This window comes from Nuphar pumila, chromosome 4 (assembly GCF_984573655.1).
Source record: "Nuphar pumila chromosome 4, dmNupPumi1.hap1.1, whole genome shotgun sequence".
Taxonomy (NCBI): Eukaryota; Viridiplantae; Streptophyta; class Magnoliopsida; order Nymphaeales; family Nymphaeaceae; genus Nuphar; species Nuphar pumila.
The window spans coordinates 18,518,883-18,545,957 of NC_143252.1; the positions used below are offsets into that span (position 1 = coordinate 18,518,883).

General features: G+C 37.4%; 1 protein-coding gene across 1 annotated transcript in view; it reads right to left on the reverse strand.

Annotated features, from left to right (window-relative positions):
- Positions 1 to 27,075, reverse strand: part of LOC149839553 (E3 SUMO-protein ligase SIZ1-like) — a 205,403-nt gene that overhangs the window by 90,875 nt on the left and 87,453 nt on the right. Inside the window, exons 7-9 of the mRNA XM_090002624.1 lie at positions 21,746 to 21,814; positions 20,595 to 20,682; positions 11,527 to 11,602 (exon numbers count right to left, since the gene is read on the reverse strand). Of these exons, the coding sequence (XP_089858750.1) occupies positions 11,527 to 11,602; positions 20,595 to 20,682; positions 21,746 to 21,814 (233 nt within the window). The remainder of the gene's footprint in view (positions 1 to 11,526; positions 11,603 to 20,594; positions 20,683 to 21,745; positions 21,815 to 27,075) is intronic.

A 27,075-nucleotide genomic window follows, 5' to 3' on the forward strand; every position in this document is an offset into this window, starting at 1 on the left:
GGGCTTCCTCACGCCGAGTGTATACTTGGAGATTGTCACCATTAGTTGGTGATACATCATTATCATGAGAATCATGAGTATTTTCTAAAACTTCCGAATGACTCAAAGAGTCATCATTTGAATCTTCTAAAAGATCATTGATAAACATATAATCAATTTCATTTGATTTTTCCAATACGTCAAATCCATTTTCATCTTCTAAAAAGGTTACACCTTTGGAGACAAATAACTTATTGTTTTTATGATCAAAGCATCTATAGCCTTTTTTATTTTCACCATATCCTAAAAATACACATTCTATTGCTTTAGGTGACAATTTATCTCTTTTATGTAAAAGAACAAAGCATTTACACCCAAAAATCCGAAGACATTGTAGTCGGGTATCATATTAAAAAGTTTTTCATAAGGAGAGATATTATTCAATTTTGAAGATGGCATCCTATTGATTAAATAGGTGGAGGTTAACACAGCTTCGGCCCAAAAATTTTTAGGAATATTTTTAGAAATGAGTAAGGATCTAGTGGTTTCCAAAATATGCCTATGTTTTCTTTCCACTAGACCATTTTGTTGAGGAGTTCTTGGGCAAGATTTTTGATGACAAATGTCATGTTGTTTTAGATATGATTGAAAATCATTTGATAAGTACTCTCCACCCGAATCGGATCTAAGAATGGATATTTGACTTTGAAATTGATTTTGAATTTTTGCATGGAATTCTTTAAAGAAGTTAAAAACTTCTGATTTAAAGTTAAGAAAATAAATCCATACATATCTAGTATAATCATCAATAAAAGTAACATAATATGAATAACCACCTTTAGATAGAACCGGAGATGGCCCCCAAACATCGGAATGCACCAATTCAAAAGGTCTTGTTGTCACAAAGGATCTAATAGGAAAAGGAGTAGACTTCATTTTGCCAAAAATGCAATCTTTGCAATTGATATCTTTTTCTTTACAAAACTTGTGTCCAAAAGGAAAAAGATACATTTTAGAGTAACTTGGATGTCCAAGCCTTTTATGCCAAGTTTCAATATTTTTGTCTTGGACATAAGTACAAAATGAGGTATTTGGAAGCATTAAATTATCCATAAAATAAAGGTCTCCCTTCCTATGGCCTTGCCCAATCCGCTTCCCGGACCGGAGATCCTGCACAAAGCACCCTTGGGATGAGAAAGATATTTCACATCCATGGTCGGCTATTTGAGAAACGGAAAAGAGGTTAAGATTTAATTTTGGAACTATTCTAACTTTTGGAACAAGAAAATTTTGAAAATTTTTAGAGTCAAGAGTTCCAACACCATTTATTTTGAGAAAAGTTCCATCGACCGTAGAGACACAAGACATTTTTGAATTGGTGTGCACATTGGTTAATGCATTTTCATGAGGGGTCATGTGAAAAGAAGCTCCGGAATCTAAAATCCAAGAGTACGTACCGGGAGGTGATGATGAGGCAATGGTGGCACCGGAGGTGGAAGAAGTGACCTTTAAAATTTGTTGAAGAGCCAAGGAGATTTGTCCAAGAGTATCTTTGAGATCCCCGTTCTTGCCGTCATCTTCTTTGGTGGTGGATTCTTCAACGGAAGCCACCTTTGGCTTGAATGCCCCATTTAGCTTTGGGCAAACGGGTTTAATATGTCCCGGCTCATAACAATGGTGACATATAATCATTTTTCTTCCACCACTCCCTTGCTTACCAAAATGAGGTGGTTTGTATGTTTTAACATGATTGCCGGGTTTAGATACGGCAAGAACTTCCTCTATGCTTTTGCCCATGCTATGCCTAGTCTCTTCTTGAGTAATCTCGGCAATAGCCTCTTCTAAGGGAGGAAACGTGGATCTATGGAGAAGTGAGGATCTCACTTGTTCAAATTCGGGACGAAGCCCAAATAAAAATTGAAACAATCTATCTTGTTCCATTTGTTTTTGTCTTAGAACCACATCCTCCATAGATACCCATTTAGGCTCTAAAAGAGCCAATTCATCCCACAAAGGATTTAGAGCACTATAGTAATCTTGTATGCTCATGTCACCTTGTTTTGTGGTTCTTACTTTTTCTTGCAAGATCCTTTTGGGTAAACATACCCTTCATAAAAAACCAAGCTTCATTTGCCCGGCGGAATTTTTCAATATTTGCACATACCTTAAGTTCGACATTATTCATAAACCATGCTAGGATTTTTGCATGGTTGCTCTCCCAATCTTCCATTTGATGATTATAATCTTCAATGGCCTTGAGACGAGCATCGCCTTCAAGTGCTTTCTCTTGATCTCCTTCCATCTTTGTGAGCTTAAGTTGGGGTTCCGGAACGGTTCCCATTACATAACCCCAAAGCTTCTTGCCTTTGAGATTATTCTCCATTGCGGATGCCCACATCATGTAATTTTTTCCATTGAGTTTGAATGATAGATCGATCTTGACTTCCATTGCTACACAATGAAGATGTGAGAAAGAAAGGAAGTAGAGAGAGACAAGATTTTACCTTTAGTAGATCTTATGGCTCTGATACCATGTAATGAAATAAGCGGAAGAAACCAAGAATGCTAAAGCATTCACTATGTCTCACACGGACAATTGCAACAAGCACAAGAGAGGAAATCCACTAAGGGATATACAAAGGGCCTTATAAAAAGGCTACACACATGAAAAATAATATCACTATTATTGAAGAGGAGCTCTCAAGAGCAATACAACATACATGGGGGGTTCCCCCTATTTATAAGAAAAGGAGACCAAAGGGGCTCCCAATAGAGTCGTTGGGAGCCCCCAACGGTCACATATGTGACCGTTGGGGGCCCCAACGACTCCATTGTGGGGCCCCTTTTCGGTATCCAAAAAATACAAATTTAAAAAGAAAAATAAAAAATAGTGAAATACGAGAAACAAAATAAGTACCCCTATGGGGTACTTTGTGAAATGACCATAATACCCCTATCGGGTATTATGGTATTATTACATATGTTTTAACAAACTCTGCATGAGACTCCAAAACCATCTCAGCAAGTGAGTGATTTAGACTTCCCATTGTCACTCGAAAAGGGAAGTGAACCTGCACCTTGTACCTTATGAGTAACTTTTTTTCCTACTACTCGTATCTAATTCCTATAAAGCCTTTGTTGCCAATTGTGAAGCTATATCTACTCCCAAGAATGTTAAAGACACCTTGAAGGGTCCATAATGGAAAGATGCAATGATCAAAGAAATGGATGCTCTTAACAAGAATCATACATGGGAGATAGTGTCACTTCTATTGAGAAAGATGGACTTAAGAAGAATGAAGAAGATAAGCCATGAAGAAGATAAGAAACTTCATTAGTATTAGCATTAGGGTTACAACCGGATAAAAAGTGGGTGTCGACCCCCATAGAAACCACTGCAGGATAAAACAAAGAAAGTATAGTAGTGGGCTATAAACTAGATTACAGTAATACCCCTATATTAGAATATATGTACAACAAGATACAAGAAATGGTATTACACATAGTAGAACTATGGCATTTCCTCAACACTCTCCATTAAGCTTGAGGTGATGAGAATACAATCAACACAAGCTTGAACAAGAATGATTGGAAGCCTTCAACGCTAAATTTTTTGTAAAACAAACAGCTATCTGATTCTGAGTTCCAATGTATGCCAAAGATATAACTCTATCTAGATAGGACTGATGAGTAAAGTGACAATCTATCTCAATGTGTTTGGTCCTCATGAAATTCTGGATTTTTGGCGATATGGATAGCACTATGATTGTCACAATGCAAAGTAGTAGTTATGTCTATGTTAACTCCCATGTCCTGCAATAACCACCTCAACCAAACAATTTTTGCAGTCACTTTAGCCATTGCATAGCATTTTGCTTTAGTAGCGGACAAAGAAATCCTTTGTTGCTTCTTGCTCTTCTATGATATTAATGAAGCTCCCACAAAATCTGCATCATAGTATACTTTCAGCTCCAATGATGATGTAGCGAAAAAGAACAATCCAAAATGCATGGTACCCCTAACATATCTGATAATTATCATAACGGCCGACAAATGAGATGATCTAGAGGCACTCATGAATTGACTCACCACATGAACTGCAAACGTAATATCTGGCGTCGAAATGGTCGAGTAAATTAGACTCCCAACTAGTTGCCTATAAACTATAGGGTTACTGAGAAGTTCACCATCCGTAGAATTTAATTTGCAGTTAGCGTTTATAGGAGTATTCACTTGTTTTGTATCATTTGCAAGTTTTGCCTTCCCAATCAAGTCTGATGCATATTTATGTTGAGTCAACAAAAAACCTCATTTCAATTTATGCTAGTCTTAAGACCTAGAAAGTATTTCAATTTCCCTAAATCTTTCATTTCAAAGTTTTGGGCTAATGGTATAGTTACTCTGGCAATCATTTCAAAGTTTTGAGCCTCCTTGTATACAAAGGGGATCTTCCCCCTCCTCTCAATGTATGCTAGTCTTAAGCAATTATTCTAATAAGGATTTATACTTTTTACCTCTTGTCTCCTGCCCATTAGTGGCCTTGTGTGTATATTCTTGTATTTGACCCATAAGTGGTCCTTGTTTATACACACTTCAGTGTGTTTATAAAGCCCATAAGAGGCATCCTATTGTTCTTTCTGTATTTCATTACATGGTATTAGAGCTAGAGGCATCTTGGAAGTGAAGCAGGTAAAGGAGCATCCACTCAAAAGTACGTGAAGGAGGAATGAGTGTTCATGAACTTCATTGCTTCAGAAATCACTTTATTAACCTCTTCTTTGCCTCTTCAATATCTCTCTACCTTTTTCTCCTCCCTTCTCTCTTGATACGATGGTAAAAAAAGAAGTGGTTACGATTGTTCCCATCAAATTTGATGGGAAAAACTATAATATGTGGGCCACCGTTCTTAAGCAGATTTTGGTTGGCAAAGACTTGTGGGAATATGTTGATGGCACCTTATCGGAAGCTTAACCTATTCTCACTAAATCCATTTATAGAGAAGATGGAGTACCCTTAAGGGCAACGAGAGAGAAAAGGCCTTTTTGGACTACAAAAAAGGCCATTAAAGCATGGAAAGTTGGTCATCCGAAAGTTTTATCCCAATTTATGAGAATTATGTGTGAGGAACCGTGTGAAAATATAATGGAGTTTGAGAAGGCCGATGAAGCGTGGATTTTTATCAAACAAACCTACAGTCAAAACGATGCCGCCCAAGAATGGGAATTGCAAGACAAAATTCATAATTATAAACAAGGAGAGAAGAGTGTTAGAGAGTATTATGGAACTCTCAAAAGATTATGAGACTAAATGGTTCAGATGGAGAAAATTTGAGATACTCCCAAAGATGCTCGCCATAGGAAAAATCAAATCCTTTGAGAGAAATTCATTCAATTCATGAGAGGCCTAAGACCAGAGTTTAAACGAGTTTGGGAAAACATTATCCACTGTAAGGAAGAGGAGATTTCACTGTTGCATGATATTTTAACCCAAGTTTGCATGGAAGAAACAAAGCTAAAATTTATGACCGAATCAAAAGAGATCAAAGACAATGTGTTGGCTTCTTCTAGACCCAATGCCAACACTCACTTTTACAAGCCTCCTCATTTCAATAGAAATAACTTTGGGAGTCAACGAAGCAATGATGGGAGAAACGATGGAAGAAAGAACAAAATCATTTGTGATAACAGTGGAAAATCGGGGCACATTAAGACTTATTGACCTGAATGCAAGGAAAATAACGAGAAAAGAGTAGCTACTCTAGAAGCTTCCCAAGAAGACAAATACACTACCAAGTACCAATTGTAACACCCCTAAAATTTTAACCTTAATTATTATTCAAATATTAAAATTTTGAGACCAATTTTTTTTATAAGTATAATTAAATCAGATCTTATAATGCGGAAACGATTTTTGAAAACGGTTAAGACTTTGGGCGGGGTTACACTAAAGATAACAATTAAATCAAAATGTACGGGATATAGACATTTCAAATCACGTACAATATAAGACTGAAATATAAAGAGTTTTAATTTCATTTCAAATCAGAGTATAAAAACAATAGTTCAGTCTCTACATGATCAAGTACTTAAAACAAAAAGATCATGTCCCTCGGCCGACGTTAGGCATCCCCACCTTAAGCTGGGACATCGAGCATCCTCACCCAATGTCGGGATGACAAGAGCGTCCTCACCTTAGGCTGCCATGCTAGCATCATCGGGCATCCTCACTCTAACCAACCACCGTCAGAGCATCCTCACTCCGAACGGCCACCATTAGAGCATCCTCACCCTAGACGGCATTGCTTGGTATACCAAGATATCAAATTATTACATTATTAAAGTTTCTTATATTCTTTAAAATATTAAATTTTTTTTCATAAGACTAGAATGGATCCCAATATCCATAACATGTACCTCCCCATGCATCATCAAATTCAACATGCATATCATCATGCATTATGAATTCAAACATGCACATTATCATGCATTATCCAATTGGGCTACCATCGTGCTCGGTTGTAACAATGCAATATTGTGCCAGATGTGAAATTTTAAATCATAAGCATTATAATACCACATATCAAAGCATTTCACAATTATTATCTAAAAAATAAGGCACAAACACGTGATTACTTTGTTCACAATGCACTAACACAACCTCAACGGGCCGCAGGTAGCTCAACCATAGCTACTACACAAATCTGTGTCATTTAAATAAAATACAGGCACATATTGACATTTGACTAAAATGAATAAAAACACAGATTTATATTCACATCAAAATCACATGAAATGAAACACCGATTTACATTTATGGCTAAACCCAGTTCATAACATAGCCAAAAGAAACCTGATTCTTAACCTAATTAAAGTTTGATTAGAAGAATCACCAAAATCGATACGGATTATGAACTAAATTGGAAAATCGGGTTTGAGAACTTTACTAGAAAAATCAGAATTTTTAATCACAATCCATTTAATCATGTTTTATAATCAGACCCGGAAAAATTATTAGCTTTATATACAAAATCCCAGATTTTTTTTCATATTTAAGCAAAAACTTCTAATTTATTTACTAAAATCTCAGATTTTAAATCGTGGTTGACAAAACTCCAGACTTATTTAATTTAAATCCCAGATCTAAATCATTTAACAAAAATACAGATTTATACCTTAAAATACCTTAACGATTTAAAGCATGTTTAGTCTAAATCTAAAAATCAGAAATTCAGATTTAAAGCCAACTTAAAATCAGATTTATATTAATGAAAAAATGGATTTCATTAAATCCACCTAAAATCAGATTTGATCAATTAAACAGTATCATCAAAAACGGGCCTTGAGGCACAAAAGGTGCGAGGCGCGGCCCTCCGTGCCTCAAGGCGCAAGCCTGAGGCGCAAAAAAAAAATTTACAACAAGACTTCTGAGACATAATCAAAAAGATTTTTGTAGGTTAATCTCATATATTTTCCAATTATTTCAGTTATGTAATAAGTTTTTTAGTATATTACTATATTTTAACTTTTGTTGGTTAATCTTGTATATTTTTCAGTTATTTCAGTCATGTAATTAGTTTCTTAATATATTTCAACTTTTGTTGGTTAATCTCATATACTTTTCAGTTATGTAATCAGTTTCTTAGTTACTTTTATATGTTAATCTCATATTTTTTAGAATAATCTTATATATTTTAACTTTTGTAGGTTAATCTCACATATTTTTCAGTTATTTCAGTTATGTAATCAGTTTCTTAGTATATTTTAACTTTTGTTGGTTAATCTCATATATTTTCCAATTATGTAATCAGTTTTTAGTTACTTTTATATGTTAATCTCATATTTTTTAGAATAATCTCATATATTTTAACTTTTGTAGGTTAATCTCATATATTTTCCAGTTATTTCAGTTATGTAATCAGTTTCTTAGTATATTTTAACTTTTGTTGGTTAATCTCATATATTTTCCAGTTATGTAATCAGTTTTTTAGTTACTTTTATATGTTAATCTCATATTTTTTAGAATAATCTCATATATTTTAACTTTTGTTGGTTAATCTTGTTAAAATGTACTCCATATATATATATATATATATATATATATATATATATATATATATATATATATATATATATATATATATATTACATCAATACCCGTAGGGGTATTTTTGTAATTTCACATAGTTGTTTTAGAAAACAACTGTTTTTATTTTTTTGATAAAATGTAATTTCATTTTTTATTTTTTTATTTTTTTATTTTCTTTTTTGTATTTTTTAGGAACCAAAAAGGGGCTCCAACCATAGAGTCGTTGGAGCCCCCAACGGTCACATACCATAGAGTCGTTGGAGCCCCCAACGGTCACAAATGTGACCATTGGGGGCTCCCAACGACTCCATGGGAGCCCCCTTTTGGGCTCTTCTTTTGAGGCATTTGGCCTTCCTTTTCCTTCCACTCCCTCTTGTATAAATAGGGGTGAACCCCTTGTATGTATGCATTCTTGAGAGCTCTCTCTCTTTTCAATAAGAGGCTTTTTATATTGTTGCCTTCTTAAAGGCTTGTGCTTGTATTGTCCCTTAGTGGACTTGTGATATTGTCTCTTTTATTCATTGGTGTAAGTGCTTATAAGCACTCTTTATATTTTCGCAATATCTCATTACAAATCTCATATATTTTCCAGTTAAGTAAATGGTTTCTTAGTATATTTATTCTTTTATTGGTTAATCTCATATATTTTCCAGTTATGTAATCATTTTTTTAGTTACTTTTATATGTTAATCTCATATTTTTTAGAATAATCTTATATATTTTAACTTTTGTAGGTTAATCTCATATATTTTCCAGTTATTTCAGTTATGTAATAAGTTTCTTAGTATATTTTAACTTTTTTTGGTTAATCTCATATATTTTCCAATTATATAATCAGTTTTTAGTTACTTTTATATGTTAATCTCATATTTTTAAATACTTATTTGAGATTTTCTAATTTTTATAATTTTTAGATAGAGATTTTCTAATTTTAGATATTTTTAAATACTCATATTCCATTTACACCTCGCCTCGGTTTTTGGTGGAGCGCCTCGCTACGCCTCAATGCTTTTCACAACACTGCAATTAAATAAAAACTCAGGTTTTTGTTTAATTTAAAGCCAGATTTAATTAATCAAGAAAACTGGTATTTAAGTAAATTTAAACCTATGTTAACTAATCCCATAAGAACTTAGACTTTAATTTATTTTAAAACCAGTTTTAACAAATCAGATTGTTCCATCAAGCAACATAGGAACCAACTGAATTGGTTCACCCTTCTCCATCATTCACCAACCCCCAGACTACAATTTCAGCTGCACAAGACACTAAACACAGTAAACAAGGCCAATATACGCTGTATAAAAAGATCATCCAACAAGGAACAGTGCACTCAAGATGCTGCACAAAAAAACTTCTAAAGGCAATACCAAGAAGTTAGGAGTGCTGACACCTAGTTTCAACTACAAGCCACACAAGAACTCACCAAACATGTGAGTTACACAGCCAAGACAGCAAACAGATATTGTTCTTACAGGAATATAGTATTTCTCCACAGAACCGATACAATTCAGCACGCTGATTGTGTTGAAATGCCTAAACATAGTCTACCGCCTGGTATATAGACCAGTCCAAAACATGTCAAATCTCACCAAAAGCACCAAACTTCACCACAGAAGTTCTAAAACCCTTCTAAGCCAAAACGACCTGAACAAAATTAATCCAAGCCCATGATAGCCGAAAAACAGGTCAGAATCGACGACGTTCCAAAATCCGGCATGAGTTAAAAATATAACCCAGAAAAGATTGAAAAACACAGTAGAAAATCCAATACTCCACCAAAACTGATGAAACTTGAACCATAGAGCTTCTAAAATGAAACAAAAAAAAACTATCAAAATCTGAAGTCAGACTGCCATATCAAATCTGTACATGTACTTATAAATTTAAATCGATATATAAACACTCAAAAATCTATGCATGCATCATCAATAAAAATCAACACATAAACAGTGAACAGACGATTAATCTGAACATATCCTTAATCTGATCAAGCTATTAATGATATCAGAATTTAATCAACCTAAAATAAATCTGTTCTTGCTATTAAAATATCCCACAACTCCTAAATCTGTTCAGATTATCAGGGTATTCCAAAAACGCATAAACCCAACCTGTTTTTAATTTACTTAAACCCTATGCATAATTCGATCCATGCGATTTCCCTCACCTATCGAATCATGTAAGAGTGTCTGTACCTTTTCCTTGCTGTGGGCTGAACCTCAAAGGAGGAGACGTTGAAGCAGGATGTGCTCTCTCTCTCTCTCTCTCTCTCTCTCTCTCTCTCTCTCTCTCTCTCTCTCTCTCTCTCTCTCTCTCTCTATATATATATATATATATATATATATATATATATATATACATATTCTCAGCCTTCTCCCTCTCTCAAAATCGGTATTGAGAGAGAGGCTGTTATGGTTTTTATAAAGCACATGGGACTCCTCTAAGGGGGACGTCCCATGTGTTTCTAGAAATAGAAAGGCTTCTATGGAAATAAGTCTTTCTATACTAGGATTCTTATATATATATATATATAATCTGGTTATAGTAAAAAAAAATTAAAGCTTATCTGTCCCACTATAAATGGATTTTGGATCTTGGCCCAAAGGGTCAAAGATCCATATCCGGATCCATCTAATACCTCATTCGGACCTATATAGAACTAAGTCCCTTCATATTCCATCTTCCTTAGCACACAATGTTGCAAGCCATGCAGTAACGTTTGCTCCTCAAGCCACATTTCAAATTCATATGCTTTTCCAATATGCACCTGCTCCGGACCCTCCATGAAGACATCAAACTGAATAACAAGTGATTTCTGGTTATGCATATGCAATAGCAATCTCCCATCAATGTTTTGTTATATCAAGGGACCATTATAACATCAATAAGCAGTAATACCAAAAAGGCCTACACATAGAAGCACCATTTAGAGAAGACAGACATTCATAGCAGAGCTTCTAATCCACACGAATCTCAGTCAGGAATCAAAAGTCCTTATGCATCAAGCTATGGATAAACCTACAAAATTAACAAATATATTTGATTGTCTATGCTTGGATAAAATAATGACAATAGAACAAAACATTGTAGACACATATCTGGAAGGTAGAAACAACCAAATGTAACGTTTCCTGAGAGCTGATAATATAACAATAAATAAGCTCCACGATTAGGGATCAAAAATAAAATCTGAAATATGCTGAGTAAAATAAACTTTAACCACAAAAATAATGTCTGCTGACAAATAATAAAACATACAAGTGCAGAACACCAAACATGTTGAAGCTACAATAACTCACAATGCACAAGAACACAGCTATCAAAAACATTTTGAAAGAATAACAAACATATACCTTAACTGATCTAAAACAAAAAAACAAAAAAAGACAAAGTGAAGAGCTTTACTGGGAACAATTTTTGCCCAAAGACCCATACTAAGAAAAAAGAGGAAGTCTGTACCATTGACCTGCAGTTCAGCAAATTGTGGCCACTGCATCCGGAAAGGAACTTTATCATTAAGAAGAATGCACCAAGCCTGCAAAGCGTCCACTTTTTTAACATAACATCATAAGATTTTAAGTGAAAGACATGAATTTTCGAAGCATCACAATTGAAATGTTACATAATCCATTCCTAACATATAGCTTTACAAGAATACGTATTTTGATGGATTTTAAGCTATGTTACCTTGACACTTTTTGAGGGCCAAAGTATCTCAAACACTTCTAGACACCGACATTAACAGACCTAGACACGACATGGACACTTCAATTTTTTAACATAGGAGGGTCCAAGAAAAATGGGCATTTGGTGTCACGTGTCTAACACTTTGAATGTTGTAGACAAAAAGCACCCAGTGTTGGTCACTTCATGTCTACCATATTTGAATCTTATTTTCTATCATTTCAAACTTGGAGGTGTCAAAAAGTCAGAACCTTGTCACAGAACCTCGCACCTCGACAGTGTTGGGGAACATAGACAATGTATATTCTGACTTTATGCAAGGTCATTTTTGTAATTTCTACCATCGTACTTATTTTAGTTTCTTATAGTCATTGCATAATTAGGGCAAGGGTATTTTTGTCATATAGGTAATAACCCATCTATGTAAATAGTTTTGTTAACAGAATGAAGCGTGAAGCTCAACAGTTTTCTTTTGGTCCTCAACAAGCCAATATATACTCTCTTTGATTCTTTTTCCTAACTTCTTGCGGATTTTTTGAGGAGAATAAGGCACGATGGACCGCCCTAACTCCCCAAGATGGTATCAGAGTGTTGACGAGCACTGGGACCAAGAATCAAAGGGGAAATTACACAAGTGATGTCATAACTCTTTCAAAAAACTGGAAGGAAGAGGTCGTCTCTCTCTTTCTATCCTTTTGCCTCTGATAAAGAGTGACTTTAGGAGATGTTTTGGTGTAGTACAAGAGTTATGGTTTTTTCTCTTGTTTTTCTATTAACGGTCCCGGTTGCAATTTTCTTTACAAATTGGTGCCTTGTGGCCTTCTAGTAGTTATAAAGGATTTAAGATGTTAGGTAGAAGACATCTAAACCTTTTGCTTCCATAAAACCGTAAGGTTAGAAGTTTCAAGGAAATTATATTGGCAGCAAATTGATGTTTGTGGTTCTTTTGTTTGTAACATCAAGAATTATGGAGTTAGAGAGGTCCTTGTATTTCGAGGTTTTTAAAATCCCACATTACATTGCCTAAGGTCTGCAACCATTGCAAACCTAGCACGACATCTGCCCCCTTCAGTGAGAGCACGAACATGTCCACCGTGAACTTATTGCCTTGAATACTTATCTCAGTATTCGGGCATTGGCATAAGCATCTAAATTTGGATCCATTCCCTACCACAACCTTAAATTGGTTCTGGGGTAGGACCTCACATCCAACCTTCTTGGTTGTATGAGAGCTCAAGAAGTTTTGGGTTGACCTAGTGTCCACCAAGATCGATGTGGGAATATTTTGGAGCTTGTCGGTAAGCGTGCTTCCCACCTATCTATGGAGCTTCTGGTAACTTTGGTTTTGAATCAAGTTTGGCAGAAGGAATAGACGAACAAAGTACCACAAGTCATCCACTACAGTGTATCCACAGTACCAAATTGTTGTTCACCCTTTAAGTGTTTGGGCTGATGACTAGAACAATTTGCACGCTTAGTTATAAAAGGAAAAAAGGAGGGGTACAACAGATCCTACAATGATGCATCCGTGAGTTGCTCTTACGTCTCTCTTTCCCGCCAGTGTAACCTGAGTCAATAATCCATTTCCTAAAAGGTAAATCAGACGAGACATGATTACCTGAAGTGGAGTGAGAAGAATGAGCTATTGTCGCCAAGGAGGATGTGGGCATTGACTTTCCTCTAACCTTGATCTCCAATTCTTCAACCCTCATCCTCAAAAAAAAGGCTCGAATGGTACGATCCCTCCGTCACCCCTTTCATTCTGGGGTGATCTCGTAGTTCTTGGTCTGAACTTCAGGACATTATAGCTATTCTTGGACTGGACGAATTATCCGAAGAGGATCGTTTAAAGCTCACTAGAGACGCGAGTCTATTTCATTAGTTTTCCCTTGAAAGTTTCTGAACTCAAGGAATGAAGGGCCTTACATCTTTTTGTGTTGAATCTTCTACCACAAACCAAACATTGTCCTTTTTTGTGATGGCTTTTATGATAATGGATACACTTAAATTTATATCTCTCATCTCTACCAATATATCTTCTTCCATTGAATCTTACATTTGTACTTTGGAATCCCCCTACATTCCTAAGACTACTTGTACTTAGTGCATGGGAACACTTCTCACAATTAACTGATGATATGCCCTACTAGTAGTCCCATTAAATTGGGTAATGAATCTACTACCATTATGCTTGGAGGGAAACGCTGATACACCAAGATTTAAGTTATCTTCAGTATTACATGTTCCTACATTTCCAGTGAACCAAGAACCTTCCATCTGTGAACTACATGAAGTGTCCTTTTCTTTCTATGACCAATGTGTTCTTTCATGAGCTAAAAAACAAGAAAATGATTGGTCATGACAATGAGGATAAGGGACCAGTGTTGTAAGTATTGTACCTTATCGTTACTATGAAGGAAAATGATACGATACGCACTTGTATCGCAATACGAGTATGAATCATATGTATCATACGATAGAGGCTCATATCATGTGATATGGTATGATACGACCTGTATCGTACGATATGGGCTCGACGCACTTAAAAACGGTCTAAATCATAATTTTACAGTTTTAGGTTTTAAAGACCTCTTGAGGGCCGACTCCCTCATATATGTAGAGGCCATTAGAGGAGAACCCACGCACCTTAAGAGTTGTGAGAGAGATTTGGAGGTCGATCCGTGCGCAAGAGAGAGGACTTCTGAGATTTTTTCAAGAGTGCATTTTTACCCTTTTTCACTCAAGGAATTGGGTTAAGGTAAAAAAATCCTTAATTTTTTCTTCTTATTGAGTTTTTTTATAGAAAGGTGTGGTCGGTGCTAGTAGTAGTGTCATCGCGAACACAAAAAGAAGAGGAGGAGGAGGGAGTTCTTCGAGAGGAGGTAGATCTAGAGGCACTATTAGAAGTTTTTTCCCTCTTAGGATTGCGCCTAGGGCGCAGCCCGATATTCATATTGCTATGACACCTCAACATTTAGTCGAGCAGGCGAATGTTGCGGTTGTCGACATTCGTAGTGCTAAAACTTAAGTTTGTTATGTGTGTGTAAACTTATTGCCCAATATTTGTATGTATGCATATATTTTTATTTAGTGGTTAATTGGTTATGTTTTATGTTAGATCTTTTGATGTCGTCCTTACATAGAGATGATCATGCATGGCAATATTACAGAAGCATGGATGATGTACCACAACCAGGGTCATCATTTAAATGTGTGTTTTATGGTGCTATTATTAGAGGTGGACAGAATAGATTTAAGCAACACATTGCAGGTCTTTATAAAAAAGTATGTCCATGTGATTCTCCATCTATTCTTTTCACTTTTCGTACGGATGTTATTGTTGAACTAGAAAACAATTGAAAAAAATAAGGTTGCAAAAATGCAAAGGAGGACTTCCAACCATTGTTTCAAATTCTGAAGAAGATGATGATGACCCACTTGCTAAAAAGAAGCGTGAATATAAAGAGGTGGTGGCACAACAGTTGGATACAACAATAAGGATTTTCTGTCCTAATTTTTGGCCTATAAAAAAATAGGATCTTTATAGTTTAGACTTTAAAGATGAAGATTAGCAGATAAGACATTGGTTACATGTGAGGTTTTTAGTTATCATGAACTCTCAATAGTTTAGTTATGACTTACGACATTTTAGTATGACTTGGATGTGAATTTAATATTGTTAAAGTTTTAATTAGGGGTGGCAATCGGGTCGGGTTGGCGGGTCGGGTTGGCGGGTCGGGTTGGCGGGTTGGCGTGTCAGCATACCTCAACCCGAACCGTTTATTAAACGGGTCGGCTGTGGCAAACACGAACCCGACCCGTTTAATAAACGGGTAACCCGACACGACCCGCCAACCCATTTAATAAATGGGTTGGGTCGGGTAAACGGGTTTTCAGGTTCGCGGGTCGGGTTGGCGGGTTGACGGATCGGGTTGGCAGGTCGGGTTGGCGGGTCGGGTTGGCGGGTCGGGCAGACGGGTTGGCGGGTCGGGCAGACGGGTTGGTGGGTCGGGTTGGCGGGTTGACCCACCCGCCTAACCCATTTATTAAACGGGTCAGCCGGGTTGGCGGGTTGGCATACCCCCAACCCGAACCCGACCTGTTTAATAAATGGGTTACGCGGGTCGACCCGTTTATTAAACGGGTTGGCTTAAGCCCAACCCGAACCCGCCTAAGAGGCGGGTTGGCGGGTCGTGTCAGAAATTGCCACCCCTAGTTTTAATCATGTTTAAATTAGGTAGTTGCCTTTTATTTACATTGTCAGTTATCAGTTACATGGTTTGTTTCATGTGTCATGATTTTTTGACTTTTTGCTATTTTTTCTTGATTTTTTGGAATTTTTTGAAATTTTTTATTAAAAATTTACGATATTTTACGATACGATACGGTGTTACTTTGGGCCCGACCGATACAGGTAACAAGACGATACTTACAACCATGTAAGGGACTATATGTTCTGATGATCCTCAAGTCTTGATATCGTCATCTGCCCTTGTCTAAGCCAAAAAATTGTGGTACCAAGTGATATTAGGATAAGAGTTTGTCCTAGAATGTGACACGTCAAAAAGTGAAGCATAATCATGTCTCTTCTCCCTGTAGTACATCCAAGAGTTGTAAACTCTTTGAGATTCTGCAGTCAAGTGTGTGGGTGTAAAACTCAAAAAAAATGACTTTGGATTCGGGTCGGATCCGGACCCAGACCCAACTGAGGCATCACCTCCCTCGCTGTCTCTTAAAGACGGCGAGGGAGCAAATGGGGGGACGTTCTTGAAACCTCCCTTTCCCCTCTTTGCTCTCTCGTCTCTTCTCTCTCACCATCACGCTCCCTCGACTCTCTCCCTCACAGATTCTCTCTCGTCTCCTCCCTGCATCTCTCTCGGCTCTCCTACTGTCGAGAGTGACGCAAGCGACCATCGAAGAACCACTGTCAGCCCGCCGCCACCTGCGACCTTCCGTCCGACCGCCGACAGCCCGAAGCTCCTTCGGCGACCACCAGGTACGCCTTTTCTTTTCCCTTTCGCCGCCTCCTCTTCCTATTTTCTCTTCTTCTCCCTATCGTCGACAGACGGGGGCAAAAGCCCCTTCCTGTCGGTTGTTTACGACGAGGAAGGGCCATGCAGCAGGGGCTTTAGCCCTACCAGTTGTCGACAGGTCGGCAGGGGTAAAACCCTTGCCGCCTGTGAGGAGGGTTCCGGCAGGGGGTTTTGGGGCCCCTGCCTACCCTTTTGTCTCTACTAGGGAGGGTCGAGACCTCTCACTGCCTCCTGTTCCTCTAAGAAACTGACAGGGGCCTTTGGCCCCTGTCTCGTTTCCCTGTTAAGCAAACCGACAGGGGCCTTTGGCCCCAACCGCCTCTCCCAAAAATCGCAGGGGGGCTGTTGGCCCCTGCGCCTCTCTCCCTCTCTCTGCTCATTTTCTTGGCAGGGGCCATCAACCCCTGCCCCTTTTTACTGTTCCAACAGGGGCCGAAGGCCCTAGCCCCTTTTACTGTTCCAGTAGGGGCCAAAGGCCCCTGCCCTTTTTGTTGTTCTAGTAGGGGCCATCGACCCCTGCCCTTTGTACCTTTCCAGCAGGGGCAATCGGCCCCCTTTGTACTTTTCCAGCAGGGGCCGATGGCCCCCTGCCCTTTTTAAATTTCCAGCAGGGGCCGAAGGCCCCTGCCTTTTTAAATAATAATAACCAGTCGGGGCCGATGGCCCCTGCACCTATTCTTTTGGCGGCAAGAGTCGTTCAGCCCTGCCCCAGCCCTATGTAACGGAGAAGTTGAGTCGTCTCCTTGTTTTTGCTTTTGTCTTGGTTGCATGTTAATATCGCATATTTGCAGTTACGACGGATTTCGCTCGTGCTCCGCGACCCGAGCCGTCAATCATTTACACCCGCAGACGCCAGCAAGTTTGCAACTCTTTGAGGTAGGGGAAGATTGCACGGAAGACTTTGACAATTGAATTAAGTTTAATTAACTAAAAAGAACTTTTAAATAAATATATATTTATACGAGTACACACTTAACTCAAGGACGCGGTTTCGCGATCCTTGTCCTTTACTTTGTCGTCGCGCATTACGCAAAGGTTTTGTGTTGACTCCTGCTTACAGTCCTTTACTTTGCAGTCGCGCATTGCGCAAAGGTTTTGCGCTGCACTCCTGCTTACAGTCCTTTACTTTATAGTCGCTCTTTGCGTCCAGGCTCTTGCTTTTGCATGTGTTGTTACTGCCTTGCTATTGCAGATGACGCTCAGGTTTTCGCTCATTGCATACGCGTTTGAGACATCCTCGTGGATGATGCAAGAGGCATCTACCACTCTCCCTCTTGTGACAAGAGTTGAGTCGGGAGCTAGTGATTCGTCATCGTCGAAGGAGAGGGATCCCTAGCAGGGATTCGGGTTCTTCGAGTATGCAGTCCTGCAGACGATTTGGGGTTCGAGCGAACTTCTTAGCGGGGGTTCTGTTGAGAAACCGGTATCTCGTCTATCGAGGTCGGTATCAAGTCATACGAGGCATGTAGATACCCCGATAGCGGATGAGATTCTAGAAAATCGCATGCCAAATGTTGGCACAAACTGCTAGCTGTTTCAAAAGATAAAGAATGTCAAAAGTAAAGTTTGATAAACATTACATCTTTGTGAAACACTCCTGTTGAAGCTCATATTGAGAAGCTATACCCCTTTCATCCTAGAGTACTTGTAGTCGTGCACTACACGCTAGTACTGCGATGATCGGATGAGATGGCCGTGCGACCTCGAATAGTGCTAAATGCACAATGCTGTAATCACTTAAATGGTGACTGATTCGCCTTCACAGGCAAGATGCTCGAGTGGTTTAAAGACCACAGCATATGATGGTTCGTTAGTTAAGCAACCCCTAACGCACCCATTCGCTTCCTGTTGTCTGTCAAGGGAGAGGACAGAGCGGTATAAAACGCCAATGGATAGGTTGTTAACAACCACCCCACGGGCAATGATCGGGCCTCTCCAGTAATTGGAATTACGGGAAAGGGGATACAATAGTTAGCTCAACACTTCTGCAGAAGTTAGATGCATCAGTCGCACTGCTTTTCAGCCTCTGGGGAATCATCTCTCGGCTAATGTCGTCCCCTTTGGAGCGGACTCAACTAGCTATTTGGGTTATTGAAAATACATAGAATAACAGACGCCCAAACTAGTCTCAGTTGTTTCTATGTTTTGTCTGCGCACACCCGCAGGCCAGTAATATCGAAACATAAAATCTGTTCACACTGGTTGTTGGGTCGTGAGACTCGCTTGCACTACTTACGCGCTTACACTACTTACTCGTTAGTATTGCTTATTTGTTTAATTGCATATCTGCTCTAAACTGCTTAGCATATTGAATTAAATGTATATAATTCAGTTTCCTGTAGTCTCTCTTGTGCACCTACTAGTTTTTCGCGAAACTAACTCATTCTATGGGTACAGGTGATGATTAGGTACACCACGAGCGATGGCGCGATGACAAGATGGCTTCAAGACTTTCTTCTTCCTATTCTTATCTCGCGTCCTGGACGTTTTGGGTTTTGTAACGGATTTTCCTTGGGATATCCGAATTTTGTACTATTTGGAAACTTCTTTTAATGTAAGTGGCTTTTTCAAGTGTCTTGAAAATAGCATGGTTTGTGAGTTTTGGTTCTTTTAGCTAACGCGCCCAAAAGTTGTCAGCTTGCCTTTCTGAATTTAACAAAAGGATAGTCTTCCGCTGATTTCATAAACAAACTCTGAAGGAAAGAGATATTTTTAGTCTCTTGCCTGTTTTCTGAAAAGGTTCGCAAGTTTGAAATTTGGGGCGTTCAGTGGGGCCCAACTCCAATTGTTTCTATTGAAGGTCATAAGAATTGTGATTCTTTTTTTTTGATGCCTGAACCAGGATGACCATTAGGGTTGGTAAATGAACCGAGCTGCTCATTTCTCAGCTTGGTTCGGCTCACATAACGCTCGTTCAAGCTCGGTCCATCTTACCTATTTTGTACAAATTGTTGTCAAGACAATACACTCAATATCATAAATCTATTATGGTATTAAAACCATCATACAGTCTTCTTCCAGCTGTCTTAAAAAACTAAAACTGTCTAGTGCCACTCACCTTCACGTGCTCTGCTGAGTTCAAAACTTGAATCCAACTACATGTATGAATGTCAACTGGATCAAGTTCCCAAACGCTTAAAAACTTGCAAAGTGGCAACAACAAAAGCCAGCTACATCTTCAGGAATCAGGAATATCATTCCTTTGGTCAACTAATCATAGCCTTGAAAAAATCAAAATATTCAACCACTCCAAACATGTGTTACGGTACCATATTAAAATGACTATCATCCAACAGATGCATCTACATTTGCCACCCAAGCCAATTCTAAAGACAGATCAAGCTTAATTTGTTAGTTGGCACAAAACCATGCTTGAACTCAGGATCACATGCCCAGTTTCCAAGCTTGCAACAGCTCACAAGTGAGGCAAGTCAAGCTGCTCATAAGTGAAAATTCCAGCCAACAATTGCATTAAATCAACTTTCTGTACCAAGAAGTCATAGGACTAATAGAACACTGTTTTAGTGATGTGCGATTAGAGCTTCTCTAAGTTCCACAAATAGTAAGATTTCCCGTGTGATGCGTATGCCACACATACCATCAAACAACAGGCACTACTATACTACAATGCAACATTTTTCCATGATGTCAATAAAGACCAGGGATATCTTTTCCACTAATTTCAAGCATATAGTATAAAAAGCACAACATGCTTCACACATCTATTCATAATGTATGTATTCCAACAGACGTTGCAACCTATTACAATGAAAATTATGCATAATGAACTGAAAGACATGAACTGCTTACCTGGATATCATGTCCAGCTTTTTGGAGGAAATCACGATCTGCTCTCGTTAATTGAAATGTTTTCTCCACATTATACACCGGATTTGTCCTGAAAATAAATAACCCCACCCCAATTATATGCAATATATAATTCAGATAAACGGGAAAAAACACATTAATTCACTATGCAATATTTGACAACAAGAAAATCCTAACATAGATTTAGTTAGCCAAGGGAAATTTTAAGAAAATAAATTTTACATGTTAGGTGGACAAATCATACATACACTAGGCAAAACATATATCCAAAACAATACTTGTAGAGATTTATGAGCTCTTAAAAAAGTACAATTACATCTTGTTCGCTATTGTTACACGGAAGATATTACAAACTTCACTAGCTTAACAGCTGAGATGGTTGAAGTATCAAATTCTACCTTGACATCACTGTCGAAAAGAAATAAAATCAGTTATAGTGGCCACTTCAGTGTTATAAAGCACCTTTTCCGGAAAACCTTCAATCTTGATTTACAGGAGTTCAACTAAATCAATGTTTTTTTTCCCTCCCAAAAGCAAAAATATGCAGACATACCACAAAACTTCGCATGGATGGCCATGTGGAGTTCCAGCCTGATAGATTATCCAGACGAACTAGGCACCATCAGGGTACTGTGCCTATTCCAAGAAACGTAGCCGGTAAGGTTATCGACAGACCAAGCATGTACTAGATGCCATCAAGGTACTGTGCCTATTCCAAGAAACCTATTACTGGATACCGATAAAATAGTTCCAATGAATGAATTGAACAATCATTGAGGTCATTTTTTGCTCTAAAGCAACTATAAACCTGTATACTTCCTGTGAGAAATGTTGTGGTTAACAACATCAACTATTCAAAATAGGATGACATTTTCTACCAAGTTCTAGGTCATATTTATACAAATTATTTTATAAAAAAATCCACATAGCAATGACGAATTTACATTACTTCACCTCAACAATTGGAATGCAACTACACCACAATGGTTGGAATGACTTATTAATCATATGTCACAAAATAGTCAATAACAAACCATACAGTTAAGTAGCAGTAACCTTTTTCTGTATACAAGATGATATCAAAGATTCAAAGGCGAAGAAAATTATTTTAATTTAACAATTTCAACACTCACCCTTCCGTTGTGACATTTGCATTTGCCCACCTCACTGGAAGTAATGGATGCCCCAAGGTTACCCAGAACCTGCAAATTACCACAACGGCATAAAAATGGTTTAATCCTGAATTTCCAAAACAAATTTCGCTGCATTTGTAAAGTCTTTTGATGCTTCATGTAGATGTAATTTGCTTCAGAAAGGACATCCAGGATGGACTATCAGAAAAATAACTCAGAAGATTAAACAAATATAAATGTGACGTACATAATTAATTCTCAACTGAAATAGAAGCAGTAGTTACCAATTCCCTTATCCAAGCTGATCATCATGGACCAAACCGCATTTCTTCAAGGCATCAAAATAGTATTTCACAAGTGACAGAATCCAATGCATTGTGAGGTCAACCTTCAAAATAAAAGACTGATATTTGGAAGAAATAATGGTGTGGATCGCCCCATTTCAAGGTTTGTGCATTCTTTAATACAACAGCCTTGTACAAAGGCACATTGAAATGGTGAAATCAGGTTCCTCATTGATCAGTCTCAAAGCTAATACTTTAGCTACGGTTTTGTATATGCTGCCCAGAGGTTAGAATGACAAAATCAGCATCACTGGACATCAGGATGAGAATCAAGGTAGACCTACTAAAAATCTTCAGCTGTTAACTTTTCTCATGAAATTCCATTAGCAATCTCATGAGATCCTCCTTACAGAATGCCCAAAATAATTTCAAAAGTATATGCATCCAGGCCATGCTGCATTTTCCTCCTAGCAATGGCCATGCTGCATTTTCCACTTCCGCCCACGTGCACTCCACCTCAAATGCAAGCGCTTTACCCTCGTGCAGTCTTTTCAGCAACTCTATCACACACTGGGTTGAATTGTGCTTCGAAGTAATTGGTTAATTTCCACATAATGCCATCATCTTCAACCAGTTCTTCCTTAGCCATAAAATTCTGGCCCTTTGCATCTATTTTGTTTCTTCATGGATCTGTCCCCTTAATGGCATCAACTGCATATCTCATTTTCTAGTTGTTGTGGGTCCTAGGCATCCAATTTTGCCCATTATTCCTGCAAAGCTGAAAGCCCTTTTTTCCAACCCTCAATAAGAATGTAGAAGCTAAGGATATTGATCAAGTTATTGATGAAGACCGATGGTCAATATAGTGAGGACCAACCTAATGTTGAGAAAACATATTTACGATCTTCTCGACATGGGAATGAAAAAACTTCATGTGAACTTGAAAGGTATTCTAAAAATGAAGCTAAAGATAATATTCAAACTACACAATCCTTTATGATCTAGGCCACCCAAAAAAATTGTCATATGAACCCTTTTTGTCCAAGTATAGAACCCGTTATGCCCTTATTCACCCGTATTTAGAATTCACCTCTTATATGTGTAATGAAGCACTAGTGCAAATAACAATGTCACAAAGTGACTACAATGAATGCACTAGTACAAAAAACAAGAAGCCTCTAATGGGCAAAATGCAATAAGCTACAAAGGGCTAGGCATCAAACACACACAATGTGAGAATGAGAGAGAGAGAGAGAGATTGAAAAAAATAATATATTGAAATGCTTAAAAAGCATTGCCTACAAGAGAGGGGTTCAACAACTATTTATACACAAAAATGGGACCAAAAGAGGAGCCCCATAGAGTTGTTGGGAGCTCTCCCCAACGGTCACATTTGTGACCATTGGGGAGGGTCCCAACGACTCTATGGATGGACCCTTTTGCCCCTTCACAAATGAAAAAGGAAAAAAAATAAAATAAAAATAAAAAGACTAAATTTCCCTTAGTGGGCATTACAATAGAAAACAAAGAATATATATATATATATATATTTTAACACCCTCTCTCAAACTAATGGTGATATCATTGATACTTTGCTTAGAAGAAAGAAAAACTGAGGAGATGGTAAAGCTTTGGTAAAAAAAACCGCAAGCTGGTATTCTGAAGTGACATGAAAGTTCAATAGTGCTACGTAAAAACTCATCTTGAATATAATGACAGTCAATCTCGATGTGTTTTGTTCGTTCATGAAATGTATGATTGCTAGCAAGCACTTTTGTTGTCGCAACATAGCTTCGAGGGAATAGAAATGACAACTCCCATGTCTTTGAGCAAACTTCTTAACCAAACCAATTCAGTTGCAGTGGTGGTCATTGCCCTATACTCGGCTTCTTTAGAAGATAGAGAAACCTTCTACTACTTCTTACATCTCAAAGAAATTAATGACTCTCCAAGAAAAACACAATAACCTGTGGTAGAAATACGATCATCGGGGTTTCCGCTATAATGAGAGTCAGTATAAGCAATTAAATTTGGAGATGAAGAAGATAAGAATAGTTCTTTTGTTATTGTGTTCTTCGGATATCGAATAATTCACATGACAGTTGCCATGTGAATAGTAGTAGGAGCATTCTGGAACCGACTTGTACTGTGTACAACATGAGCAATGTCTGGCCTGGTAATAGACAAATATGTTAGAGATCCGAATAATTGATGAGAAGGAGTGGGATCTTATGAGCAATGTTCGGCCTGGTAATAGACAAATATGTTAGAGATCCGATTAATTAATGAGGAGTGGGATCTTCTAAAGGAGGTTTATCATTGGCTCTCATCTTAGCAATGATTACTTTCGGAGTCTCGACTTTCTTTTCGTCAGTTAAGTCGGACTTAGCAATAATATCTTATGCAAGCTTCATTTGAAAAAGAACATATCCCCGAGGAGAATATGCAACTTCAATCCCTAAAAAATATCTCAGAAATCCAAGGTCAGACATATCAAAATTGTTTTTAAGAATGTTTTTAATAGCCCCAATGCCCCTTTTATCATTCTCAGTAATGATCATATCATCAACATACAAAAATAAGATAGTTATGTGATCCCATGCATTCTTAACAAAAAGAGCAGTATCAGTATAACAAAAAGTAAATTCACTATCAAGAACAACTTTCCTGAAGCGGTCATACCAAGCTTTTGGGGATTGCTTAAGACCATAAAGGGCTTTATTAAGCTCAAGTATTTTTACTTTTTCAATTTCAAGACCCGACGGAGGATCCATATAGACTTTTTCACAAAGATCTCCATTTAAAAACACATTCTTGACATCTAGTTGATAAATAGGTCATTGTTGGATTGATGCTAAGGCTATTAGAGTTGTAACACTCGTCATTCTTGCAACTAGAGCAAATATTTCTTCGTAATCAATTTCATATTCTTGTGCATATCCTTTAGCGACTAACCTATCCTTATACCTCTCTAATGATCCATCACTTTTAATCTTTACTTTATAGACCCACCAACAAACCAATAGCCTTTTTGCCTAAAGGGATAGTTATAATTTTCCAAGTGTCGACCTTGTTGAGTGCTTCTAATTTGAGGTGTGTGGCATCTATCCAATCAGAGTATTGCTTAGCTTCTTTAAAGTTGTAAGGTACATGATAGGAATGGATCATCATTAGACAAGATCTATAATTTGGAGAAAAGGAGTCATATGATAACACTACCTTCTTATTAGAGTTCAAGGAAAGCAAGTTCATCTCCATAGAGGAGATAGAGTGCTATAGTAGTCTCTAAAACTCATATCACCTTGCTTAGTTGCTCTCACATTTTCTTGCAAAAAGAAATGTCTAGCAAGATCTCTTTGAGTGTACGTACCTTTCATGAAGAACCAAGCTTTATTTGGCTTCTTGAATTTGGCTAAGTTAGCACAAATTTTGAGCTCCACATTGTTCATGAACCATGCCAATATTTTGGCATGATTACTTTCTCAATCTTCAACTTTGAATTGGAAGTCATCAATGACATTTGCATTTTCTTCTTCATTCAAAGCTTTTTCCTCATTTCCTTCTTTCTTAGTGAGCTTTAGTTGAGGTTCCGGAATCATACCACATACAAATCTCCAAAGTTTCTTACCTTTGAGATTGTTCTTCATAGCGGCCGCCCACATCCTATAGTTAGTCCCGTTCAATTTGAATAAGAGATCAATCTTTGCATCCTTCTCAGCCATTATGAAAGAGAGGAAGGAAAGAGGATAACAATGAGTGTGCAAAATACAAGCACATAAAAAAAATAAAAGTCTCAAGAATGCTCAATCAGCTAGGGGCTCATACCATGTAATGAAGTACTAGTGCACATAACAATGTCACAAAGTGACTACAATGAATGCACTAGTAAAAAAACCAAGAAGCCTCTAATAGGCAAAATACAATAAGCCACAAAGGGCTAGGCACCAAACACACACAATATGAGAAAGAGAGAGAGAGAGAGAGATTGAAAAAAATAGTATATTGAAATGCTTAAAAAGCATTTCCTGCAAGAGAGGGGTTCAACCCCTATTTATACACAAAATGGGACCAAAAGGGGAGCCCCATAGAGTCGTTGGGATCTCCCCAACAGTCACAACACAAATAAAAAAAAGAAAATAAAATAAAATAAAATAAAAATAAAAAAGATAAAAAAATGCCCCTAGTAGACATGTCTATTTACATAAATAGAAAAAGACTAAATTGCCCCTAGTGGGCATTATAATAGGAAACAAAGAAATAGTATGTATATATATATATATATATCATATTCATATATATATATATATATGATATTCATATATATATATATATATATTTTAACAATATGCATTATATATATTGTATACATATGTTTTAACAATATGCAATAAAGGTAAAATCAAAAGCCTCAAAAAAAGCTAAAACCTATAAATTTCAAGATATTTTCCAAGGAAAGAAACTTATAGATTATAAGTGGGTATACAAAGTCAAGACTAAGAGTGATGAAACCCTTGAAAGATATAAAGCTAGGTGAGTAGCCAAAGGGTATTCACAAGAATATGGGAGAGAATATAAAGAAACCTTTGCCCCTTATCACCAAAATGACTATAGTTAAGACCCTTATAGTTGTTGCCTTTATTAGAAGTTGACCAATCTATCAAATAAATGTAAAAAATGTCTTTTTAAATGGAAAATTAAATGAAGAGGTACATAAAGGCTACTCTAGGTATAGACATTCTCGAAAGTAAAATAGTAAAATACTTCAATTATGCAAAGCCCGAAACAGGCTCCAAAAGTTTGCTATGAGAGGTTTAATAAGCTTATGCTAGGTATTGGGTTTAGATCTTCCTTTACTGACACCACTTTGTTTGTTAAAGAATCTGATGCAATTATTGTCATCTTGCTTCTATAGTGAATGACATGATTATCACTGGTAGAGATAAATAGGGAGTTGAACATATTAAGATGCTTAAAGATAATTTAGAAATGACTAATTTAGGTTTTTTGACATATTTTCTAAGAATAGAAGTTGCTTACTCACCTATA